General features: G+C 44.0%; 1 protein-coding gene across 1 annotated transcript in view; it reads left to right on the forward strand.

The window, feature by feature from the left end:
- Nucleotides 1-14,154: 14,154 nt before the first annotated feature.
- MIB1 (MIB E3 ubiquitin protein ligase 1) overlaps nucleotides 14,155-17,519 on the forward strand; it is a 77,634-nt gene continuing 74,269 nt past the window's right edge. The window contains exon 1 of the mRNA XM_075704582.1: nucleotides 14,155-14,383. Within this exon, the coding sequence (XP_075560697.1) occupies nucleotides 14,155-14,383 (229 nt within the window). The remainder of the gene's footprint in view (nucleotides 14,384-17,519) is intronic.

Raw genomic sequence — 17,519 nt, forward strand, 5'->3', positions numbered from 1 at the left:
TATTCGTACAGGACGCAAGTCCTGTACTGTACATGAGGAAGAGGGGACACCGGGGCTGCCAGATGCAGCACTGGTTCATCAGCAATGTCTGTCTAAATACTTTAAGTGAGACTGAAGTGTGCGAGTGCTTTTCCACTTCTCGCTGCTGTTAGAAGGCATTAGTGAGGATCAGAGAGGAGTAGATGTATCCTCTAACCCCCACGAGAAATTCTGCCCGCTCTCTTTTCAGCTGCATGGATTGCTGCATGGAGGCCCTCACGGGTTTGCTAACTCAGATGCTTCCCCCTCCAGCTTCAGAAAAAGACACACAGTATCTGCGCCTTTTCCTTGGCAAAGTCCTAGGAGCGCAGCTGATAACGCAAAGATCCTGGAGCTGAGCATCTGCTATTTGAGATGCGTGCGTGCACCGCAGGACACAGAAGGGCATTCCTTCTCCTTATTTTATGCTTCGGCTCCATGAACTGTTGAGAGAAGACAGGCTTTGCTCGGTGAGGCTCTTCACTTCTCACCTTATCTGTGTTTTCTTGCTATATCCAAATTTTAAAATCTAATTGAATTGGGGTCTATAACCAAAAAGAAAAAAAAAAAAGAATGTAAGAGCAGAAAATGAGATGTGGCCTATTTCAATTGCTTCTCCTTACTTGCATAGATCTTACCAGAGAGATTCTCCTCTGACATAAAGCATCTAGGCCCAACTTTTTCTTGTTCACCATTAAATAGTGGTGGCAAGCTCTTGGATATTGGGCCACAGCTTAACTGAGAGAAATACTGAAAGGGACTTTAGCTTTCTATACTGTAGAGAAAAGTGCTACCATGTTCATACTGTGTGATCAAACACTCTGCTTTGGTGCAGCAACAGTGGATTCCAGTCCTGCTTTGACAACTATCATGAAAACCCATTGTAACATCTAACGACTTTGCAATCAGATGGTGGTTTCTGATTGCATTGCTAATTTGGATATGGGATTTGGAAACATCAAGCATGTTTTGCGATTCAGTCTGACGAGAAGAAATCTACTTTTTCTTCTCAAGTAAAAGCAGTTTGTACAATTTTAAGAACTTTTCATTAATGAATTAGAATGATAAAAGCTTGCAAAGTAATTAATTGATATTATATTGAGAAAGGTAAACTAATAAGTGTATTGCAATGTTCTGAAGAAATTTAAAAATAGCTATTCTTCCTGTCCAGTCAGCTGTCCAAAATTTCCAGAGACGCGGGGGCAGAGCTACTGCAGTCCTTGAAAAGAATATGGGAATTGGTAAGCAGAGGCTAGGAAGGGTCTGGGGTTTCTTTCTTTTCCCCGCAGCTGTTGCAGAAAAAGGAAACTGAATGGGTGGGAAGCCTGTTGTCATTGACACTGCACTTCCTCTGCTTCTGCTTACGGAGAAGAGCCACACCCAGGCCTTGGTCCTGACTTAAAAGGATTTATCGTGGAGGAAAACTCCAGGTGTGAGCAGCTGGAGTAGATAGCTTAGTTCTAAGAACATGTAGGCTTCATCAACAATGTGAACTTAGGAATCTTCAGATACACTAATTTGGCTGAACCGAGGGTTAGACTTTAGAATGCAGAGGAACCTACTAGTTCTGAAGAAGGAAACTGGTTGTTGCTTGCAGCAGACTGTTCTCCTGCATTCAAGTCCTATCCCCATTAAGCTGAAGAATCCTTGAGCCACCCAAAAACTAAAGAAAAATCCCAAATGGCTGAGAAAGAAGAGGACACAGTGTGTGTCCATTGGGCTGGAAGGCTTATAAATTACTATACACACGTTTGACTGAAAAGCGGAAGGCATGGCTGTTCATGGTTAGAGAAACCCTTCTGAGGCACACAAAACCAGTGGCTTAATGACATCATCAACAATCTAGAAAGACTGAATGCACAAGATCCAGACACAAAGGTTGATGAGGTTTATCTGGTCTTTGACTACTACCCTATGTTGGTTACTCATGGGAGTATTAATGTCAGGCATTTATGACATGCTGTAGACAAACTGAAATTACGTGCACTGAGAAGGGCGGAAGGTTTTTTGTTACTGTGTAAGCATGCTGCTACACTGTCAATAGCAATAATGTTAATAACTTCCTTCTCTTTTGAGCAATCCCCATCAGCTCCTCCAGTTTCAGTGAGGTTTTATTTTTTTTTTTTAAGTCTTTAAAAAGTTATCCTTTGGCCTACAACACATTTTGCAGAGCTGGAAGAGCAAAGGCTGTATTCTGCTCATATTACAACCACGTCCAAGTGATTTAGTGATTGCAAGTTGTGTGTGTGGGAAGAAAACAAGGTGGTCACTATGGTGTTTTGAACTCTTACCGCATTTTTTTCAGAGGAAGACAGTGCTGCATTCCCAGAGAGACTTGCTATTTGCACTCTGCTCTCTAAGTGCTTCACAAAATGATTGCACTAACCCAGCTCTAATGGATTATAGGTTAACGCAGAAAGGAAAGGGCACAGGATTGTTCTTTCATGTTGTCTCCCAGTTTATTTTGCTTAAGCAATACTTAATAATTTACAGAAGCAACTGCTTAGTCACGGCTTGATTTACATTTTTAACTAGGAGACTACACTAGTACTATGTTGTCTTTATTGGGGAGGTAGTTCTGTGATCATTTGGGCTTTGGCGGGGAGTTATGTTCTTACTGATGTTCCAGTATACAGCTGCAAGCTGGTCCAAGCGCAGTTGTCTGTAGCCCCATGCTTGGAATTGATTTCAATAGGCGGTGCGGCACCTCTGAGGAGGGGGAAAGTGACTTTTAACCTCACGGTTTTAAATTTGAGGTTCTGTTTGTTTATACTCTTTTAATATTTGTTTAAATTCAGCAGCATTCATCTAATAAAATGGGAAAAATATCTTTGTGTCAGCCTGACCTATCTTGGGAATACTCAAAAAGCCCAAGTCCATGTATAAAACATCTGAAAAGTTTTCCATCAACACAGGGAAGAGGGCACTCACTGTTCCTGATATTTATTATCAGCATGGGAATGGGAGAAAAAAAGTGCATTTGAAAAATTCAAGTCAGCGTTTCTCAAGCCTTCCTCATGCATATTATAGGTTTATCATAGAATCATAGAATCATTTAGGTTGGAAAAGACCTTTAAGATCATCCAGTCCAACCATTAACCTACACTACCAAGTCTACTCTAAGCCAATCAAGGGTAGACTAGACTAAACCATGTCCCAGAGTGCCACATCTACCCGTTTTTTGAACACTTCCAGGGATGGGGACTCCACCACCTCTCTGGGCAGCCTGTTCCAATTCTTGACCACCCTTTCCGTAAAGAAATTTTTCCTAATTTCCAACCTAAACCTCCCCTGGCGCAGCTTAAGCCCATTTCCTCTCGTCCTATCGCTAACTACTTGGGAGAAGAGACCAACACCCACCTCACTACAACCTCCTTTCAGGTAGCTGTAGAGAGCGACAAGGTCTCCCCTCAGCCTCCTCTTCTCCAGGCTAAACAATCCCAGTTCCCTCAGCTGCTCCTCATAAGGCCTGTGCTCCAGACCCTTCACCAGCCTTGTTGCCCTTCTCTGGACACGCTCCAGCACCTCAATGTCTTTCTTGTATTGAGGGGCCCAAAACTGGACACAGTATTCCAGGTGCGGCCTCACCAGCGCCGAGTACAGGGGGGCAATCACCTCCCTGCTCCTGCTGGCCACACTATTCCTGATACAGGCCAGGATGCTGTTGGCCTTCTTGGCCACCTGGGCACACTGCTGGCTCATGTTCAGCCGGCTATCTACCAACACCCCCAGGTCCTTTTCTGCCAGGCAGCTTTCCAGCCACTCCTCCCCAAGCCTGTAGCGTTGCATGGGGTTGTTGTGACCGAAGTGCAGGACCCGGCACTTGGCCTTGTTAAACCTCATACAGTTGGCCTCGGCCCATCGATCCAGCCTGTCCAGGTCCCTCTGCAGGGCCATCCTACCCTCCAGCAGATCAACACTCCCACCCAGTTTGGTGTCGTCTGCAAACTTACTGAGGGTGTACTCAATCCCCTCATCCAGATCATCGATAAAGATATTAAACAAGGCTGGCCCCAAAACAGAGCCCTGGGGGGAGGTTTCTTTTCTTGAAGTGTGAATGAAGTAGGGAATTAATGAAGTCAACGTAAATGTTCTATGTTGGAGGCTCTTCAAATTTCAGAGGAAAAAGCCAGGCTGTGTTTACATTTGTACTCTTGGTACTCATGAAAAGAATCAATGATTGTGGCATTAGGAATAGCTGCTTCTGTTTGTCCCCTTCCTGAGCTTTGCTACTCTTACTATTATCTCCATATTCCCATGCATCTATGCATCCATATCTCTTTCTTCCATGCTGCTTCTCTTCATTCCCTCATGAAATATTTCTCAGCTCTTTCCAGTGGTCAAGTCGGAAGGAACACAGGATTCAAAAGGAATGTTTTGTATCATTTGATGTAACTTTAACTATGCTTCCTTCAATTAAAATGTGAGTATTTCAGTTCAGCAGGTGTAGCAGGTATCCTGATTACAAATGCAACCACATAATTTAGTATTCTTTCACTCTCTGTTTAGGTGGTTGTCGTGGTTTAACCCTAGTCAGCAACCAAGCACCACACAGCTGCTCGCTCACCCTCCCCCCCGGTTGGATGGGTGAGAGAATCGGAAGGGCAAAAGTAAGAAAACTCATTGGTTAAGAACAGTTTAATAATTGACATATAATTATAATAATAATAATAATAGGAATAACAACTGTAATAAAAAGGAGAACAAAGAGAGAGAGAAACAAAACCCAGGGAAAGAAAACAAGTGATGCAACTGCATCCAACTCCCCCCAGTTTATATACTGAGCATGACGTCGTAGGGTGTGGAATAGCCCTTTGGGCAGTTTGGATCAACTATCCTGGCTGTGCCCCCTCCCAGCTTCTTGTGCACCTGGCAGAGCACAGGAAGCTGAAAAGTCCTTGACTAGTGTAAGCACTACATAGCAACAACTAAAACATCAGTGTGTTATCAACATTATTCTCATATAAATCCAAAACACAGCGCTATGCCAGCTACTAGGAAGAAAATCCCTGCTCACTGCAGGGGGGTTGGGCTCGATGATCTCTCAAGGTCCCTTCCAACCCAAAGCATTCTATGATTCTACGATTCTAAAATTAACACTATCCCAGCCAAAACCAGGACAGTGGTTGAAGATACCTTCAACAGCTGCTGCAACACTAAGACTGCCCAATATTTGTCTCCCTTGGAATGACTCTTGCAGAATCTAGTCTACATGAAACCAGTTCCCTGCATTTGAATAGAGCTGGCAAACTGCTAAATACAGGTTTGTGGTTAGCAGAGGACCAGACCAATTTGACTCCTCATCGTGTTAAATAGTGGTGATGAAACTTTGTTTTGTGTCATTTAACACGTTCACAGAAGAGTTAAAATAAAGGTTAAAATTGTGTGATATATAGGTGAGTATAATTCTCAGAAATGTGAATTAACTTAAAATTGATTATTTTATTCAGAAACCAAAGATGACAATCCATGGCATGCTGAAAACTGAGAATATGAGACAGTACAGTATAAAATAAATTGAAAGCAAGCAAATATATTGAGAATATTTTTCTTAATTTTTTTTTTCATTAAAAATGTTATCAGAAGCTGCTACAAAACTTGGAGAATTTTCATAAGAGTACAATAGAGCTGGATGTTGAATCGAGGTTAAATTTCCTCCTGGCTCCAGGGAATCTTTATTGTAGCTTAAAGTGAAACATTTTCTTTTTTATTTACCTATTTTCATTCCTTTATAAACACTTCAAAGTGGATAAAAAATTGCATCTTGTATTTTAAACACAACCCCAAACCATTTTAGAATGCTTTATAATAACATAAAAAAAAAAAACCAACAACTTCCATATACACTTGGTAAACTCTTGTTGTGCTGACATCAACAGCACAGGTCCAGCTGAATTCAGTGGAGTCAGAAATATATCCAATGAATCTTTTTCCTTTAGGCAACTTCTTAGTTTTTCTTTAGCATGTTAATAGTGAAAAATATTTATAAGCATTAGGCATAATCTTAAATGAGAGGTATATTAAAAATGTTCACTTCAGGCAAAGCATATAGCCTTGTTTAGCAATGGGGGGGGTTGTTATTTTTTAAAAATTTCTACCTGTGTTTTTAATAAATACAGATTTCAACAAGTCTATCAGAGTGTGCTGGAAATCTTAGAATTTAGGATTACATAATGCTGTGACTGGAACTATTTTCTTATGACAAAGCATACAATGCTTAGATTTTGCTTGAGTCACTCAATGTTTGTTACTGTTTTAGCAGATTATTAAAATTAAACATAGATATTATTCAGTGTTTAAGTCATCTTTTGACATTACTTAGTGCATATTGAGTGCCTTTGTAATACAAGAAAGACTAGTACTTGACTGTAAGCACACGATTAGTCCCATTGATAGCAACAAAAATTATCATGCACATAAATTAGGAACATTCTTAAAATACCTTGATGACCCATGGAGACAGTTTATTTTCCTATCAGTCTAAAAATATGACCTAGCTGGTTCTGACTACATCTTAGAATTTCAAGTAAGTACTTTCTTTACGATCAGGAAATTTAATACCAGGAAGAAATCAATCCCTCCTTCCAATGCATCATCTAATTTAAAAATCATCTATGAATAAAACACCAATATGTGGCTAAACATTTGGAAATATCAGGTAAGTATACATTTTTTAATCCTCTGAGGTATGCTAAAGTAGGAGAATTTGTGTAGATGTGCAAACACGACTACAGGGTATTGTAGCATGTATGCCTGAGCTTGCTACAGAATTGTTACTTCTTTTATTTTGTCTGAATATTTAAAACTTCAAGCTTAACTTCACAGGTGTGGTGTTTTCTCTCCACTCAAAATAGTTCAGCCTAGTAAAACTTAAAACCTTAACCAAGGGAGAAGATTCCAGGATGCTCCTGCTAGGGAAAGATAATCTTCTTTATCCCAAACCACTTTTTTCAACATGTCGAAGTTTTTAGCCAGATACAGAAAAAGAAAATCCTTCTTTTTACCAGATCTCCATGGGATTAGTTTTGTTTCACAGCAGGAAAATGAAGTGACATATTTATAACCTGTTCTCTGCTCAGCTGTTTTTCCTTCCTAGAAAAGAGGTAGCAGATAGAACCCCCTAGGGAAAGAAACAGCAGCATGGACACGGCGGGTTAATATATGTGTTCTAATTAACAGTTTCATAGAGGATGCCAGTAGCACAGTAAAACCCAAATCCACCAAAGCAATTTGCTGTGTTGCATGACAGCTTGCTCATTATCTGGGATTAAAAAATGGTTTTAATCTGCAGAAACTAGGAAAAAATTCAATGCCGATTATTCATGACATTTCTGAAAACTGAGGAAGAAACTGGATTGTGTCATGGTTAATGAATCTGGTAAAGCAGCGGAAATAGAGTGCAACAAGTTAACAGGCTAGGTGTGTTTTAGCACTAAAGAGAGATGGCACATGGCCACGGGATGGCAGCAGAGGCTGAGGAATTAGGGGTTTTTTCTCCATTAAACTACGGTTAGACAGGACATGGTCTAAAGTTCCTAACTGGTTCTTCAGGTTCTAGAAAATATACATTATGTATATTTTCACTTTAAAAGATGTGGCATGTTCATCAGACCAGAAGTTTCTGTGGAGAGTGAGTACATGCTTTTAATTTTTTTTTTTTTTTTAAAAGAAAGAAAACATTTTGGGCAAAATTTTTTTGGTAAAACAGTAGTTTTCATCTCATTTGCCAATATTTCCATCTTTCTTCCTCAGTTAGTTCCACCCAGTAGAGCAGGAGTATTTTGATAAAACCAAGGCACTTGCTTACCTTTCCTAATTCTTTTTTGTAATACTTTTCTCCATAGGAAAAACCTGCATTCTAAAAACCCCTTTTGGGGAAATCCAGAAAATTAATATCTAGAATGCCTTCAAATTTTAAGAGGAGGACTGAGAAAACTGCTTGTCCTAATACAGAGTCTTGAACTGAGGAGGCAGAATTTTTGAACTCAGATTGGTATAAATTAATAAGCTCTACCTTTGTATTTTAAAAAGAAGACTACAATCTGCTCATTATATGTACACTAGATGCTCTTTTTCAACTCCTAGGAAGCTGTTTATATATATCCTTCATATGACAAATTCTGAGAACTCAGGATTTGTGCAAAATAGTAAACAAAACCTCGAAACTCCACGAGTTAATACTTGTCTTTCCAAGAAGCTGGGATTTTTTTTCTTCTAAACCATATAAAAGCAGGCTTTTCACATGGGATTCTCTCCTGCAATAGGCACAGTGCCCTTCCTGCATTGCGTGTTCCAGATCCTACATTGCAAGTTCAGCTTTAATCAAACAAGACAGTCCAGAAAAACTTCTATCAAAGTCTCTATTCAATCCATGCAAATACTTATATTAGGATTCCCTGCTGGAGCATGACATTTTGCAGAACTAAAAGGCAACCAGGCAGAATTTAGGCAAGCAGCTCTCTGGATTGGGTTAGATGAACAGGAGCATAGGCTGGATGACCTCCAAAGTCCTATTTCCCGGGACTCTGCGAGGGTTGTCTTGAGGGTTGTCCTACCCTCAGCTGCTCTTACAAAAAGCCAATGCGCTCTCCAACAATAACAAGGAGTTTAAAGGGATGTCATTAGGTTACGCACAGCGCTGAATTCTGCATCAACCAGAGGTCTGCTCTCATGGCCCCTCGCTGGATTATTGCTCTAATATGGCAGGAAGTGGTGAGGAAGACCATCATCACCAGCTGGAGGATGGCGTGACTCAGCAACGTACGTAATTTGGGGTAGCCAGGAGGGAACTCGTCCTGTAGTTCTTTTTGTGCATCCAGATTCCTGCACAGAATGCATATTAATGAGTGTTTGTAATTACAGGCAAGTATGCCTAAAGCACTGTGGATTCCCTTCCTCCAGCCTGTGATTTAACTGCCCTGTCACGGCTACCTGAGGTATTCAAAGCGAGCACTGCCTCACAAGGCAGGCAGCAGTGGTTAATTACAGCAGCGCTGTTCAGGTAAATAAGGCCTGTGGCAGATGAGCTTTGGTTGCTTCTGCTGCAGCAGTTTAAGGCAGTACTGCTCTGCCAGCCTGCCCTGCTGATCTCCTCCCATAACAGGAGTGGCAGAAAAAAACATGGTCCCGTTCCTCTGCAGGTGCTAGGTTTGAGGAGGGTTACCAGTGACTATGACTTCTAGATTGTAGACCCAAAAAGCAAAGAAATAAACCTTCTGCTAACTCCAGTAGCGAGGTTTTAGATGGCATTTTTCCCCACAATTTGAGGACTGATAGATTAAATTACCTGGAGTGTGAGCACATGGGCTCACAAGGGAAAGTCCTGTTTAACTAATTTGATATCCTTTTATGATAAGGTCACCCGCCCAGTGGGTGAACGGAAGGCGGTGGATGTAATTTTTCTGGCTTAGTAAGGCTTTTGATACTGTCCCTCACAGCATCCTTCTGGACAAGTTGTCCAGCTGTGGGATGAGTGGGTTCACGGTGCACTGGGTGAAGAACTGGCCAAAGGGCAGAGCTCAAAGGGTTGTGGTGAATGGGGATACATATGGCTGGCGACCGCTCACCAGCCGTGTTCCTCAGGGCTCAATTCTAGGGCCAGTCCTGTTCAATATATTTATCAATGATCTGGATGCAGGAGTTGAACACACCATTAGCAAGTTTGCTGACGATACCAAACTGGGAGGTGCTGTTGACTCTCGAGGGACAAGATGCCTTGCAAAGGGATCTGGATGGATTGGAGCATTGGGCAATGACTATTAATGGGATGAAATTTAACAAGTCCAAATGCTGGATCCTGCACCTAGGATGGAGTAATGCTGGAGTATAAACTGGGAGAGGTGTGGCTGGAGAGCAGCCCTGCAGAAAGGGATCTGGGGGGGGCTGGTTGGCAGCAGGCTCAGTGTGAGCCAGCAGTGTGCCCTGGTAGCCAGGAGGGCAAACCGCATCCTGGGGTGCACCAAACACAACACAACCAGCCCGTTAAGAGAGGTGATTATCCCCATGTATTCAGCATTGGTGTGGCCTCACCTTGAGCGCTGTGTGCAGTTCTGGGCCCCACCACTTGAGAAGGATGTGAAGGTCCTTGAATGCATCCAGAGGAGGGCAACAAAGCTGGTGAAAGGGCTGGAAAGAATGTCCTATGAGGAGCGGCTGAGGACTTTGGGCTTGTCTAGTTTGGAGAAAAGGAGGCCGAGGGGCAACCTCATTGCTCTCTACAGCTTCCTGAGGAGGGTTCATGGAGAGGGAGGTGCTGATCTCTTCTCCCTGGTATCCAGTGATAGGACATGTGGGAATGGTTCAAAGCTGCACCAGGGGAGGTTTAGACTGGACATCAGGAAGCATTTCTTTACCTAGAGGGTGGTCAAAAACTGGAACAGGCTTCCTAGAGAGGTGGTCAATGCCCCAGGCCTGTCAGTGTTTAAGAGGCATTTGGACAATGCCCTTGACAATGTGCTTTGGTCAGCCCTGAAGTGGTCAGGCAGCTGGAGTGGATGATCATTGTATGTCCCTTCCAACTGAAATTATTCTATTCTATTCTATTCTATTCTATTCTATTCTATTCTATTCTATTCTATTCTATTCTTGGTTCTAAGGCTGTAAAATTGCCATTCTGTGCAATGAGGGGCAAATGCAAGTATAGATGTGATAAACTCTCAGCATTCATCAGGAGAACAGTCCTGCTGAGGGACCAGAGACTTGTTAGAGACAATTGAAAACCCACATGCAATTATTCTGTGTAAAACCAATCAGCCAACAAGCTAACCCCCTTGGCCTGGCAAAAGGCCCTAAGCCAACAAGGGTTTTTTTCAGAATAAAAGCAAATATGAGTTCTTTCCTTAAGGTATCACTGTGTCTAGTTTCCCAGTCTAAACAAAATGCTGATACATACCTGAAAATGCTGTATCTGTCACTTTTCTTGTCACAACACGTTAATTGGATTCAACATCCTATGGAATCTCCATCTTGTTTATACCTTCTCTTGTTTTATTTATCTCTAATTTTACTTCAGCTTCTTTTCAAAACTCAAAGCTCTCTTCTTCCTTTTGGTACTCACATTCTGATTCTTCTATTCCCATCCTTCTGAGAGTCTCAAATAATCTTCAGGTGCTTACTCAGAATTAGATTCTTTTATTATTATGGTACTAATTTTCACACTGATATATATTCCTGTGGCTGATACCAGAAAAATATCAGATAGGACCACTAAATGTCCAATATAACTTGAAAAATAAATCTTTCCTCAAAGCTATATCCTTTTCCATTCTCTGTTGTCACTTTTTAAATTTCCATCTGAAACGGGTGTTTACTGATTATTTCAAAGGCTAATTCAGATAAAAGGTTCAAGAGCTGAAGACTTTTCCTTACTGATTGGTTAAACACCAAGCAGGTGCACAGAATAAATAATATAATGTATGATTCGAAGAGATAACACCATAAAATACTTGGGATTCTGGAAGACCTAATCATGTCGCCAATGACAATTTTGCGACTTCCACAACTCTGTGGCCATGTAGGACTAGAAATGTCAGGAGATTAGAGTTCAGAAATTAGTCATGTAGTCACTGGCAAGTGGATATATCAGTTCAGTCTACCCCCTCTTTATTTTGTAGCACACCAGTAAAACGGTATGAGCCTCTGTATTTTGAGCTACAGACAACTCCCTCTTAGCTCTTCATGTTCAGTCCAATAGATGCTGGGTTCCAGTTATTACCTGTAGTCTTGTGTGTCTAAGCCACCTCTAAAATAATCCAGGCATCTTTTGAGATTCTGGGTTTTGCAAGTAAATAATCTGATAGAAAAAGCAGGTGACTAGAAGGAGGGGAGGGGCTATTGGGACAGACAGAGCAGGAGCGGTCAGGAGAAGGATTATCAGGAGAGAAGAAGATCCAGGATAATATCTGCCCACATGCATTGCTGCTGAACTGCAGCAGCAGACTCTCTTAAGGTCTATAATTTAGGAGATGTCCTTCTTGGAAAAATAAATATAAGGGATGAAGTCTTCTGATTCTCTCCAGGAGAACTAATTCTGATCTCAGACTTTGTTGGTTTTCCTGGCACGCATTTCCTGGTTGCAAAAAGCCTTTTTTACCCCCCCCCCCCCCATCAAAGCGTAATAGAAAAGCATGCTCCAGGTTATCCTTAGATACATATGAACCTTATACTTGCCCATGACTATCAAAGCACAAAAAAGTAGAATGAGGCAGATGGGAACATTATGACTGTAGACAGAGCCTAGCTAGAACCTTCAATACATCAAGAACCCTCCAGAATTTCTGGGAAATTCTGTCATGTGTTGTACATTTAATTTTAATTGCATGTGCCAAATGTAATAAGCTAGTACAAGCTGCGGGTAGCTTTTGTATGGGGAGAAGTATCTGCAAGAAAACCCAAGCTGCCTGGCAATTGCATGCTTTCCTAGGGTGGTATCTGTTAGCATTTTGAGGTTTCCACTGCAGAAATAGAAATCAGACACTGCTTGGGAGTGCCTATTATCAGACACAATTCCATGTTTAAGGCAACATTCTTTACGCTTAGCATGGGTTAGGAAGGAATGAATTATGTGAGGAGTGTGGCGGTAGTCTGGTGGTTGCAAGTTCATATTATTCCGCTCTGCTATACGTATTGTGAGAAAACTACACAACAGAAGCCAGGAAGTGATCTCATAGACTCTTCTAGCCATATTAATAACCACAGAGGCGGAAGGAAGCACAGAAACAGTAAAAATACCCAGGACACAAGGGTAGCTGGGCTGTCTTTTATCAACCATTTCCCTGTTGACTAAGAAATGGTATTTTTTAGTCGGGTCCAGGATGTGTGGAGTGAAAGGAAATCCTTGAGTGTGGTGAGAGTGCTAACAAAGAGGGTGGTTTAGGAAGAATTGCATTGCAGGTATGTGCTCGAAGTTTGAGTAGGTACATCTTCCACAAGGTGGGAAGGGTGGGTGGAGGTACATATTCCCCCAGACTGGAGCACCCGAATATCAGCTAAAAAAGCTCCCAGGCTACAGAAGTACAGCCCCACTAGACTCAACTCAATCGCATGCAAGACCCATGTCCACCGTTTGAAAAGAAAATGGGATTTCAGGGCACAGAAGGAACTGAGAAGCGAGGAAAATGCCACACAGGTTTACCTAAACTAGATCGCGCAAGACTTAGTCGATATAGTTCAATCGGTGATCCCTCTGTCACTAAAGGAGAGGCGATGCGAGCAGCTTTTCCTGGACGGAGAGGGAAGAGGGCGATCTGGGAAGCCCGGCCGCAGGAGCGTCCTCCCTGCCGCTGCCGCCAAAATCGCCTCAGCGCCGGGCGGGGCGGGGCCGCTGCCCTCGGGGGACGCGACGGCGCCCGCGCCCCTTGACGGAACCACCACGCTGGCGACCCGGGGGAGCCCCGGGCAGCTCTGCCGGCAGGGATAAACCCCTCTTCCCTCCTCTGCCTCCTCCCATTTCCACCGGCGCAGGCCCGCGGCCGGTTGGGGGAAGGGGTCGGGGGCGGCGGCGGCACCGGAGCACGGGCCGCGCCGCTCAGTGCCCACCCCGGCTCGGCAGGTGGCGCTCGAGCGCCGCACCGCCTCCTCCGGGCCCCGCCCCGCCGCGCCGCGCCGCGGCTGCGCGGAGGCGCTGAGGCCGGGCGCATGCGCAGCGCGGGGCGGGGCGGGCGCTGGCGGCCGCCGCCGGTCTCCCTGGTGCTGCCGCTGTCGCGGCCGCAGTTCCCGGATGTAGCGGCGGGCGCGCGGGGCTGGCGGTGGCTTGCCGCTCTGTGGTGCGGGCGGGCGGGCGCCGGCGGGACCGCTGCGGCGCTGGGATGGGAGCGTAGGTAGGGAGGAAGGAAGGAAGCGAGCGAGCGAGCGAGGGGAAGGGTCGGCCGGAGACTCCCGCCGGTGGGCTCCCGCCGCCCCGGCCGCGTCCCCCGGCCCGTCGGAAGGGTTCCTCCTCCCTCCCCCGCTCACCGTCGCGTCAGGATTGCCCCCCTCCCTCCCGCCCCCCTCCCTCCCTCCCCGCACCGGCACCCGCGGCCCGGGTCCTCCCTCCCCGCGCCCGAGGCAGCCGTCCCCATCGGGGTCCCCCTCCGCCGCCTGCGGGCTGCGCGCCCCCTCCAGCCGCCCCGGGGCCCGGGCCCGCGGGGCGTCGCCGGGATGAGCAGCTCGCGGAACAACCGGGTGATGGTGGAGGGAGTCGGGGCCCGGGTGGTCCGGGGCCCGGACTGGAAGTGGGGGAAGCAGGATGGCGGCGAGGGCCATGTGGGCACCGTCCGCAGCTTCGAGAGCCCCGAGGAGGTGGTCGTGGTGTGGGACAACGGCACCGCCGCCAACTACCGCTGCTCCGGGGCCTACGACCTCCGCATCTTCGACAGCGCGCCCACCGGTGAGCGGCGGCCGGGGGCGGGCTGGGGGGGAAGGGGCGAGCCCCCACGACCCCTCGCCGCCGTGGGGGGTGCGGGGGGCAGCCCCCGAGGGCCCCCGCAGCGGGGTGAGGGTCGGGGCCCCTCCCTGGGGGCGGGTTGCTCCCCTCCTTTCCCTTTTCGGGGTCCGCCTTTCCCTCTCGGTTTTGTGGGGGGAAGAGTCGGCTCCCCCCCCCCCCCCCCCCCCCCCCCGCGTGGCTGCGCGTGGGTGTCTATATGTGTGCGTGCGTGTGTATTTGTATACGCTGGCTTAGAACAAATAGGTAGCGTGTGACCGTGGACACGGGAGAAGTTGTCCTGGGACTTTTAAATTGGGGGAGATAAAGCAAAAGTGATCTGCCACAGAGAGCAGGCTCCCGGTGTGCTGGGGGGTGGCAGTGGATGGAGGGAACCGGGAGGAGGGTGGTACCTCCAGGTTTTGTTTTTATTCCTCCCCCCCCGCCCTTGAATTTGTATTTCAGAGCTGTTTTGTAAAATGGTGACAGTGATTCTGAGTCAAGCGTAGGGAGGATTGCAGAAGAGAGGTGTAGCACCTTTTTGCTAAAGATTACATCAAGTGGTTGAGATAGTGTTTTGTCATGTAATCTGCATGTTGCCTTTCATCTGTATTGCCAGACCCGCTGTAAAATAGTGAAGGTACTGGAAAAAAAAAAAAGCGTTCGTTCATTCTTGTAATTACTTGGCTGCCTGATATTTATGCTTCAAATTCGGTCAATTTGGACAATGGATTTAGATCTGCACTGACATTATGCGGCAGTGTTAGTGTTGCAAACACTGCAGGGAAATGTTCATTTTAGCACCTGTTTTGACAGTGAAAACTCACAAAGAAAAATACATTGTTTAGTTTCATCAGAAATATAGTGAGGCCGGGCAGGATTGGATCAATAATGAGGTGATTGGACCGATTTCTTGGGGAACTTAGATATACTGGTTTTGTAACGTGTCTTTCATTTAGAATGTGATGGAGAGGAGAGACCATCTTTGAGCCAGCTATGTGTAGTGTTACAGAAAGGAAAATTATAGCAGTGGGTTGAAGCTAACTGACTTTTGAAGAAACAGCATCATGGAATTCATTCTAATTAATTACAAAGATGTTGCTAAGAAAAAAAAAAAAACCACACCACACATTGCATGGTGAGCCTTTGAGATGGATTTAGTTTTTCTATGTCTGGGTACCTTCGTCTCCCCAGCTTCATAGTTGGGTTTTTCCTGTTGTTTTGGAGGGTAGATGCTATTAAAATGAGCTGAAAATCTTTTTGAAATGGACCTTGGAACAAGAAGTTAAGAGCAGTCTTTCAAGTTGTTGATCCTTGTCTTGCAGATGTTTACGCTTTGAAACTTTACCCGCATTTGATGTCCTGTAGAAACCAGTGGGACTGCTTCTGCTTAAAACTGAAGTGTATGCATAAATGTTGAATATGAGCCTTGAATGCTCATTATTCTAGCTCTGCTTGACGTATTTGCAAGCTGACAGTATCCTGTTAACTGCATCTGGAAGCCTACACTTAATAGTCAGTTTTAAGTCCCTGGTTTTTGTTTTGATTGTTTTTTTTCTGCTTTATTCCTTCTGCTTTTCAGTTATATTTGTACTTTTTGTATTAGAATTTTAATTTCTGCTTCAGGTAGGACTATGTATATTGCTGTGGGAAAAAGTCATAAACATTGCTGTTTTCAGGCTTTGCAAAATGGTATTTCCCTTCCTGAGGCTTTTGGCCAACGTGTGCATCATCCTGACGGAACTGCTGCATGGAGCTACCCATGGTTGCTTTTTGCTAGAGGGAGTTACTTTTGAGGTCGTGGTTCCCTGGAGATAGGAAGAGTAAAAATTTGTAAAGTAGTAGCAGCAAAAGGGCAAAGTTCATGGAATTGGGATGCTGTCAATTTGGACTGAAATCCTGGTTTTACTACTGATTCACTTTGTATTCTTAGGCAAATCACTTCCCTTCTTCAGCTTTCCACCTTTTTGCAATTACTTACTTTTCTCCATGGTATTGACTATCTGTTGTTTAGAATAAGGGACTCTGACTTTGGATGATAGTTTGATACTATCGCTAGGGGTATTTAGATAGTTTTGGTATAAATAGTTACAGGAAAAGTGGTATTAGCTGACAGGAATTTCTAACTGTAGTATTAATAACAATGCTGTTGAACAAGGAAATGTTATAAAATATGGGGTGGTTTTTGGTTTGATGATACTTAACAGTGTTAAATCATGGTTCTTGTAGTTTAAAATGAAAAAAAGTTTCTCTGGTTCATAAATTTACAGTCACAACATGATTGTAAGTTTATGGTGAGAACAAATATAAAAATACAGCAGTAGAAAGCAAAATTAAATTATTTATTGCTGGGACTTCTTTGTATTAGGTATTCAAAACCAGACTTGTTTATAAGTTCTTAAAAGCAGTGCTTGCAGCCAGAGTTGCTGCTTTGATGAGTTTGAGGCCTGTGCAGCCAGAAACAGTAGTGATGTGTCAGGAACCCATTGTGTTATAGAAGTAAAGTTTGAAGCTCATTCTATTTAAAAAAAAAAAAACAAAACCAAAACAAACCCCAAAACAAACAAACAAAAACCCTGGAGTTTGATACATGTATGTGCATATATATGTATATGCCTTTCCTTTAATACCAGAACAATGTTTCATAGACTTAATGATGTACTGTTCGTGTATTTTAATTGTTGTAGGCTACTACCAGCATTGCATTAACTTTTTATAAAAATTAAATAGCCTTAGTACTAAGATTTTAGGATGGTCGTCTTTAAAACAAAAAGTCATCGATGATTTACCTGAAGTATCTCTTGTAAGGTTTTTGCTCCAGATGTAGTCATCTGGGTAATGAATGATTTGTGATAAGAAGTTTTGTTTTGTTTTCTGGTTATGTCTACCAAGCTAGCTGTATTAGCTGCCCATTGGTGATCATATTTACATTGGCCAGCATTTCTTTAAGCAAGACAGAGAGATTGAGAGGGATTAGTAAACTAAGAATCTGAAAAGAAACGAAACTTCAGTTAAAAGAAAGGAAACTTCAGTTAGGTCCTGTGTAGTTGGCTCCTAAATGGAGTAAGTGGTGGAGTGGGATGTGATACATTAGTAGTGCAGT

The sequence above is a fragment of the Pelecanus crispus genome, chromosome 2, assembly GCF_030463565.1.
Source record: "Pelecanus crispus isolate bPelCri1 chromosome 2, bPelCri1.pri, whole genome shotgun sequence".
In the NCBI taxonomy this organism is placed as follows: Eukaryota; Metazoa; Chordata; class Aves; order Pelecaniformes; family Pelecanidae; genus Pelecanus; species Pelecanus crispus.